The sequence below is a fragment of the Helianthus annuus genome, chromosome 8 (genome assembly GCF_002127325.2).
Source record: "Helianthus annuus cultivar XRQ/B chromosome 8, HanXRQr2.0-SUNRISE, whole genome shotgun sequence".
Classification (NCBI taxonomy): domain Eukaryota; kingdom Viridiplantae; phylum Streptophyta; class Magnoliopsida; order Asterales; family Asteraceae; genus Helianthus; species Helianthus annuus.
Window position 1 is genome coordinate 28,705,619 of NC_035440.2, and position 8,432 is coordinate 28,714,050.

At 35.4% G+C, this 8,432-nt stretch overlaps 1 protein-coding gene across 2 annotated transcripts; it reads right to left on the reverse strand.

Moving 5' to 3' along the window:
- Positions 1-479: 479 nt before the first annotated feature.
- On the reverse strand, positions 480-7,002 carry LOC110872493 (two-component response regulator-like APRR3). 2 transcript variants are annotated; one of them, XM_035976562.1, is made up of 9 exons: positions 6,803-7,002; positions 4,930-5,394; positions 3,672-3,833; positions 3,422-3,555; positions 3,025-3,186; positions 2,698-2,821; positions 2,243-2,609; positions 1,240-1,909; positions 480-1,007 (listed from the first exon to the last, which is right to left on the reverse strand). In XM_035976562.1, exons 2-9 carry the CDS (start codon positions 5,276-5,278, stop codon positions 834-836), a joined length of 2,142 nt encoding a protein of 713 aa, XP_035832455.1. In that variant the 5' UTR covers positions 5,279-5,394; positions 6,803-7,002; the 3' UTR covers positions 480-833. The 2 variants fall into 2 exon arrangements, with proteins under 2 accessions (XP_035832455.1, XP_021976988.1); XM_022121296.2 differs by having other exon boundaries at positions 480-932; positions 6,803-7,000.
- Positions 7,003-8,432: the final 1,430 nt, after the last annotated feature.

Here is an 8,432-nt window from a genome sequence, read left to right on the forward strand (position 1 = left end):
CAGCCAGGATTACCAATACACGTCCCATTGCCATCCGTATCCGAGGAGAAGCCTAAGCCTCCAATGATGAGGTTAGAGTTGTTGATTTAAGTTGATAATAGTGTTATCATACAGTGTTTGGATTGCATACCTCACATAAAGTTGGGATTACGATGGGGAATGAAGCCCGTAAGTTGATGGAGCCCAAATCAGAACCATATATAGGTTACACCGTCCGTATTTATTTAAAGATAATCGTATCATGAGACCTATGTTAATACACGTGAAAAGATCTACACGATATAAAAACAATATATGTATTTGATCGATAACTCAACCCATGCCAAAATGGTTGACCGGAGGAGCTGCTCAATGGTTCAAACAGATTTTGGAATATTAGTTTAGTGGATAAGTCTGTCTGGGTCAGCTTTCTCACCTGAACAACCTGTAAGACTGAATGGAATTCTAAAACATGGCACGCAGCAAACACAAACTAAAAGTTGAGAAACATGTAATGAGATGAACAAAGCAACTTGCTCAAATAGAAAGATAAACTTGGACACAGGTTCAAGACATAAAGCAACATTCTGCATAGAAGAAAGCTTCTCTAGAAGAAAGCTTTCCAAAATCAAACGATATCTAAGCGAACCGAAAAAAAACCTTATTTTGGGAAATAAAAAAAAAACTTACTGCTAGAAACGGGAGACTATGTTTTAATTGAAGATTCGGTTGAACTTCTTCCTCCTTCTAAAATCCTTCATTGCATCCCCACGTATCTTAAAATGTACCCTTCATATCTAGACGACGACTAATTTTTATTTATTCGATATCAAAAACAAAGTCAAAGTCAACCGTTACGAATCTGCATCCTCATTGTTGACCCCACGTTTAACAAATTGTCCACGAACTCGTGGTCTCTGTTCTGCTAGCTTCTTCCTGCTCTGGTATCGCACCTTCAAAATCCACCAAACCAAACAAAACAGATTACCTCCGTTGTTAAGCGGCCGTTTGGATTCACGGTTGGTTATCTGTTTATTGCAACTTAAATCACAATAATCAGTATTTTGTGTATTTCACCAATAGAAGAAGTGAAAGTTCATATTTAAAAAGAAATGAAAAGGGAAAATTGCAGAGAAAATTAGATACACCCTTTAATTTTGTCAAAAACTGAACTATCACTCCTATAGATGAGAGAAAAACAAGAAGCTTTGATTATTGTGAGTTTGTGTGTTTGATTATTGTTATGAAAAAAGAGGCTACCTTTTTCTTAAAGCATCTTACTTTTCTCTTCTGGAGGAATTTATTAAGGGCAACCTTACGCTGAGTTAAGCGTTCTTGATCAACACCACTTCCACTTCCACCACTTCCATCACCACCATTAAATACTGTGGGGCCACCATTACCGACACCGTTTTCAATCATACCACCTTCAACAATTGCTCCATTTTCACCATTGCTCTTATTATTACTTCCCGATCCACTACCATAATTTAGAGCATTTCCTTCTGTTGAACCAGTCAAGAAGTTAGACCCCATGTTTCTTGAAAATCCATCGCCAGTTTTGTTGTGGACATGGTGGTGATGGTGGTGGTAGTGGTGATGGTGGTGGCGGACTTGAACCGGCGCCTTTCGTTGTGGAACGGTGGTCTTAACTACGGCATCTTTATTATTAGCACAAGGGACGAGTGCTTGCATGGCATGCTTGTGAACAACAACGGGGAGTGGGTTGTCATCTGGTTTGGTTGTGAAAGCATTGTTGGTGGTGGACCCTAAATCGTCACTGCCGTTGGAACGCTGATTGGGGGTCCCATTTGAGTTAGATAGTATGTTATTTCGTTTTGCTTCTTCTGAGCTTATATCAGCAGGGGGTGGTGAGCAACTGTCCACATTCCCAGTTGGAGTTTGATTAACATTTGATACAGTGTTGTACCTGCATAGCAGTGAGCTTATATATGAGCCGACATGTGTTATGTTTTAACATAGGGTCATGTGTAAAAAATGTCGAATGAATCTACATAAGTATTGTAGTAATATAGACAAGCTTTATTTTAGACGAGCCTCACATGCCAGGCTCGAGCTCAGGCTCGATATATAAACAAGCTTTATTTTAGGTTCACGCTCGGCTCGGGCTCGATAAGGCTCGGCTTGTTTCGAGCTTTTTCTCAAGCCGATCTCGAGTAGCTCACGAGCCGCTCGGCTCGTTTGCACCCATACGCTTATCTACCTGCCCGAACAATATTCTCCACCTATACACACAACACACCTTGAGAAGGCGGAGAGACCAGAATGCCGCAAGACATTACGTTCTTGGGTGCTCGCATCAGCATCCTCCACATCTCTAGGCCGCTTCAAACTGAGCTCAAGAGCATGTGATTCCTTAGAATAATTGTCTTCGATATTAATGTTTTTAAGCAACTGGTTTGCCTTTAAAGCGTCCTTATGAGCATTAAGAGGTTCGGTTCTAGATGCACCGGTTTCGCAACCAAGTTGCATACTGATATCAACCTTATCACCCACTTTCTCCATGTTTGATTCACAAAATTTGTCCATCTTTTTGTTTGTGTCTTCAACCTCGAAACTAGTACTTTTCGGGACTCCGATCTCCAAGTCCTTTCCCATTTCAATGATTTCTACAATAACAAACCAGAAATATTAGAGAAATATATATCTGTCTTTTTATTAATTAACTTTAAAATTAAATCGGTTCCAATGTATTACCGAGTTTAGATGTTTCAGGCCTTGCAACTTGAGCAGAAGTGACATCATGAGGATTTGGTACGTTGTCCCACAAAGAATTTGCTTGGGAGCTATCAACTTCTACAACCTTCTTTGGCCAAGAACTCTAAATAACACAAATTAAACAGTGTAATTAACTGAGAAATTCGCTACTTGAATTTTTGCTTTATGTAAAATTGCTTGTTCAAAATCAACCAAATTCTCGGTACAAAGAAGTATTCGAGGTACTTCACACGATACATAGTTCTTAAAAGATTAAAACTTTAAGATAAAATGGCCCGGAATTTCATTAGAGAACTGAAAAATTACCTGAGTTCCACTCCCATTGTCGCTCCCACCCTTAGCATTCAACTTATCATCTTCATCACTGTTGTCACTGTTGTCATCAGACTCTTGATTGCTTCTTGATTTAGTGGATTTGTGGTCCCGTATGCCGCTCTCACTCCCACTCCCACTACCACTACCGCTTGACTGATTAAAACACAAGACATTAAGGCAAAACAAAAGGCAGATTTTTAGACTATTAGTGAATTTTTTTTTTTTTTTTCAAATCTGATATGGACAGATGAGCATATTGGAGCTCGAATCCAGTACACTCCACCCCACAATAATTCAGCATACGAAATCAGAACACACCTGAAGCCGAAGTCCAAAACTGGTCCAATTTTAATGATACATAAACCATAATACAACCAAATTAACTCACACTGTGACATTTCCTCCATACATGCTGCCAGAGGTTTTTTAGCTCATTCTTTCGAATAGGCTTGACTAAAAAGTCAACTGCACCTTTGGATAAACAATTAAAGACTATACCCATTGAGTCATCGGATGACATCACTGCATGTAAAACTCATTAAGTACGACAATTCGTTATATGAAAAACCTTAACAAAAATATATATATATTTCGTAATATTTGAACAACTTTGAGGAGAAGTGGAAAGATACACTCACTTATCACTGGGATATTCTTGCGAGTAGCGTGGTTCATTATCTTGGATAACAGACCAATACCCGATAAATATGGCATAACTACCTCGGTTAAAACAAGATCAATTTGCTTGTTTAGATCAATCAACAGTTTCCATGCTTCTAGACCATTCGCTACAGCCGTAACTGGCATCAAATAATTAACATTTCGTTAATCAAATTGTATTAAATTAATCAAGAATGTGACGGTTAATTTCTTGCATAAAGTCTACCTAGAGAATATACCCACAATGGGGAATCTGGTTCTTTTTAGATAAAAGGGATGAAAATATGACTTATAATATTACATATATATTGAAGCTATAAATGTATGGGCTAAACTTGCATCGTACAATGAATTACTTTTCCTCAATAACTAGCGTAATATGAACACACAAAGTAAAAGAAAAGGCAAGATAATACTTTAGCTAACGTATGTTCTCTTATGAGATGAATTTTGTTCTTATTGTTTCATTTCAGACTGGTATTAATTCAATTACACACACACATGTAAAGACGGATCCATATCCTTTTTATCTTAAGAATCTAGAAATTCTGGCATCAACATTAAACGCGCCCATATCAAAATAACCTATTGACAGACAACACATGATTTATCATAAATATAATTCTTGTTTTCCTTTAAAGATTTAGAAACTAGAGAGAATTGTTAGTTTCACATGATTAGCATGACTGCTGAAAAGGTCAAATGGTGGTGGATGACTGTGTGTGTGTGTGTGTGTGTGTGTGTTTTATCATATAGTATTTTTTTTCATGATTTAGAAACTAAAAAAAAATTGGTAGTTTCACATTATAAGCACAAGTTTTTAAGAAAATCTGACTGCAGAAAAAGTCAAATGGTGGTGAATGACTATGTGTATGCGTGTGTGGGGGGGGGGGGGTGTTTGGGTATTAAAGACTGAAATATGATGATCTGAATGTTAAAAAAGGCAGGCATATGAAGTCTCAACTGAAATTCATTAAGACTGTTTGGATAACTAGTATAGGCATCTGAATGTATTTGTCTATTTTGCCCTGAAAAATGTTGAACAACAGAAAAACTTAAGTAATTACAAGGATGAGTTTTGTAGTCATGTAGAGTAACTATGGGACAAAAACACTTATATATAGCATGTGATGGGTTAATTTGATAAACTGACAGTTTGAGTAAATTTACATGAAAAGAAATATTTTACATGTTATATGTACCAATTGGGAAATTAAATTAAATAGTTATATAAACCTTCATAGCCGCAATTACGGAGGAGAGCATTAACAACATGACGGGTTGAATCATCATTTTCAACTAGAAGAACCTTTAGAGACCTAAGAGGCAGAAAGCTCTCCCATTGAACCACAGGCCCCTGAGGTTGTTGTCGTTGCCTATGCAACATAGCATGGGCCTGGCCCAACTCATTGGGCCTAATAATATTCACATCTTCATTAATTCTTGACTCGTCTTCTTCAGACATCCCTTGCCCGTCAAACCGGAACCCATTTCTCCCTTCCTTTAAGTCAACCCGGTTATGGTGGTTAAGTTCTGCCAACCCTTTAGGTGCTGGAACATTCGTGCTCACCCCAACTCTCCTCATCAACAATATTCAAATAAACTTTGAGAAATTAAAACGAGTTCTTTTTTGGTCGGAAAGTGGCACATAATGTTTTTCTCCAAGTAGCGAAAGCTTTTTGAGAAACTCTTCAAATAATTCTACATAAAACACATAATCGAATTAGAACCATAGTTGTTGCATAATGAAAGAGAAGTAATTTTTTCGCAGTTGACTGTTATTGCAGATTTCGTTTATTTCATCATCGGATCTCCCACCTTTAATACCACTAATCCACAATAATTACATGCAGATCTCATCATCAATATATATAAAGAGAGAACTACTTTACAGCGAAGTTTGATCTTTCTTAGATCATACATCCATCAACTATCTCAAAATAAAACGAAATGTCCAACAATCTAGCCCAACAAGGTTTCTACTAATTTCATTTGAAACCACATATGAACTCAACAATCACCAGACTGCTGATATTCACAGTTTTACAGACATCTCAATTTACAGAAAATCGCTTTTTTCTCAAAGTAAGAAAAAATCCAAGTTAATCAGGCCTAGGAAGTATTTTTAAGCTTCCATGACACTATAAGCAATTATATCAATATTACTTGCAAATAAAAAAAAAAAACCCCTCTAGAATGAACCCTAATACAGTAATATACGCAACTGGAATTCAAAGAAAAAAATGACCAATTTAAAAAAAATTGTTACAGACAAACTACTCTAGACAGAAACACAAAACACTTTCTCGAATTAAACCAAAATCTCCAAATAAATGGTCAATATTTATATTTAGATGATACTTTTAGCAACTAATTCATAATACTTAGAATTTCATTATTTTTTCTTCAGGTAAGAAGAAATTCCAGGTAAAATCAATTGAATCAATAATACTAATCTGAGATTCACAGAAAAAAAAAACATTTTTTATAAAAAAAATTGTTACAGACAAACTATTATAGACAGAAACACAAAACACCATCTCAATATAAAACAAAACCTCCAAAAAAAAAGTCATTCCATATATTTAGATGATACTTTTAAGCAGCTAATTCATAATACTTAGAAAAAAAAAATGTCTGCATCAACAGAAAACCATTTTTTTCTCAAAATTTAAAAAAAAAAATCAAGTAAAATTAATTAAATCAATATCACTTGCAAAACAAAACCAAACCTCTAGAACAAACCCTAATTCTCATCTGAAAACCATAGCAATTCATCACAAAACTAAAAAAAACCGACCAATTAAAAAAAAACTCTAGAACAAGCCTTTATTAATACTCATCTGAAAACCATAAAAACTCATCTCAAAACTAAAAACCGACAAAATTGAAAAAAAAAAAAAGCAACTAAACCATACCTCTAGAACAAACCCTAACACTCATCTGAAACTCATAAAAATTCATCAAAAAACTAAAAAAAAAAAAACACCTAAATTTGAAAAGTAAAAAATAGTTACAGTATTCTAAACAAAACACTTTCTCCAATCATCGATTCACCATTTCGTCAACAATGATCGATTATCATTATTGTTAACAATAATCACATTACCGTGGATATCGGAGACACAATTGACGGAACTTTGACTCGAAGCAGAAATCGGCAAAATTAGGTCAAATCATCCACACAACATACTCCAAATTCAGATCTAATTGATCGAACAAACGATTTAACTTTTGAAGAAATCACACCACATGAAGATTTATATATAGGGTTTGATAGGTTGTCTTAAAAAGTAAATCGAGTTTGCAATCTATTGGCTCTCAGATGAAGATATTATATTCGGTCTGCTTACGTGGACTAATCGACGGACGTAATGCTTGACACGTGATGTGCCACGTGGGATGAGATCAATATACGGGCTGAGAGTTGTTTCGGGCGGATTGCGGATCCTGTGAGATCCGTTTTAGATCCGATTTGTGTGGACACGTGGCCAAATGTGAGATGAGTTAAAGGTTCTTGCTGCTTTTGTGTGGGTGTGGGCTCCGACTCGAGTAACAGAAGGATGACGGAAGCGTCCTTTTCCGTTAGCTTAGCTGGAAAGCCGTGTGGGTTTTTCTACGGGATTGCCCTTCCTTGTTGGGGATATTTCAGTAATGCCATTGGCAGCTTTCACAATGCATCATGGTCTTACAGTATGTGGTAGTGCAAATGAATTAAACGTTCAGCGAACAGTTTGTGAAATGTTTGGTGATAAATTCGTTTAAATGGTTACATTAACATTTATCATTTCAAATAAGTTTATTTTGTAATGTATAGCTGATATACATTGAGAGGTCTTAAATGGTTGGTTCATACTTTATTTATTATTATTTAATAAGAAATACATTGAAGCTCTTAAGTTGTTAAAACACATCTATCTATCTATACTTTCTATAAAATGAGAAATCCCGATGACATAAGAAAAGCTGATGTGGTAGCCAGAGAGGCTGTCCAACAATGCTTTTCTTATGTCATTACTGCATCATAAAGCCTAATATATAAAATCATTTTAAATTCTATCTAAAAGTCTGCCTCATCCCAAAACCTCTGCCCATATCTTTCCTTTAAAGGCAGCAGAGGTTGAAAGCAGGGGCGGACCCACATGGTGTGTGTCGGGGTCCCCGGACCCCAATGTTTTTTAAAATTTTAGTAGAGCCGGTATGTTAAATTTTTTAAGGACCCCATAAAAATAATTAGTTGGACCCCATATTGTTAAATGTGAAGCTGTTGCAGTGGGGAATTCCTTGTTTTCTAACAAGCAGGTCACGAGTTCGACTCCTTCTCACTTGATTTTGTATTTTTTTAACAATCCCAAGAGATTTAATGTTGCCATAATTGCTTATGGTATTGAGAACCCACATATATAGTAATAATATTTAATCCTTGTTTAACTTATACTTATTATTTGTTAAGATTCATATCTTGGAAAATGGTAATTCTAATTTATTTACTTAGTTATAATATAAGATGTGGTATCATTTTGTGAAAAAAAAGATTGAAATTATGGACATGGAATATGAATACCATAACTTAAATATAGAAGAAAAGAATAATATTACATGCCATTATTATGAGGTTAAAAATTTTAACCCAATGTTAGATATACAACTTTGAATATTTGTAATTTTTTCATTCCGTATGACATCACATTTTTTATTATGTGTTTTCTAATGAGTAATGATCATATGATTTTATTTGA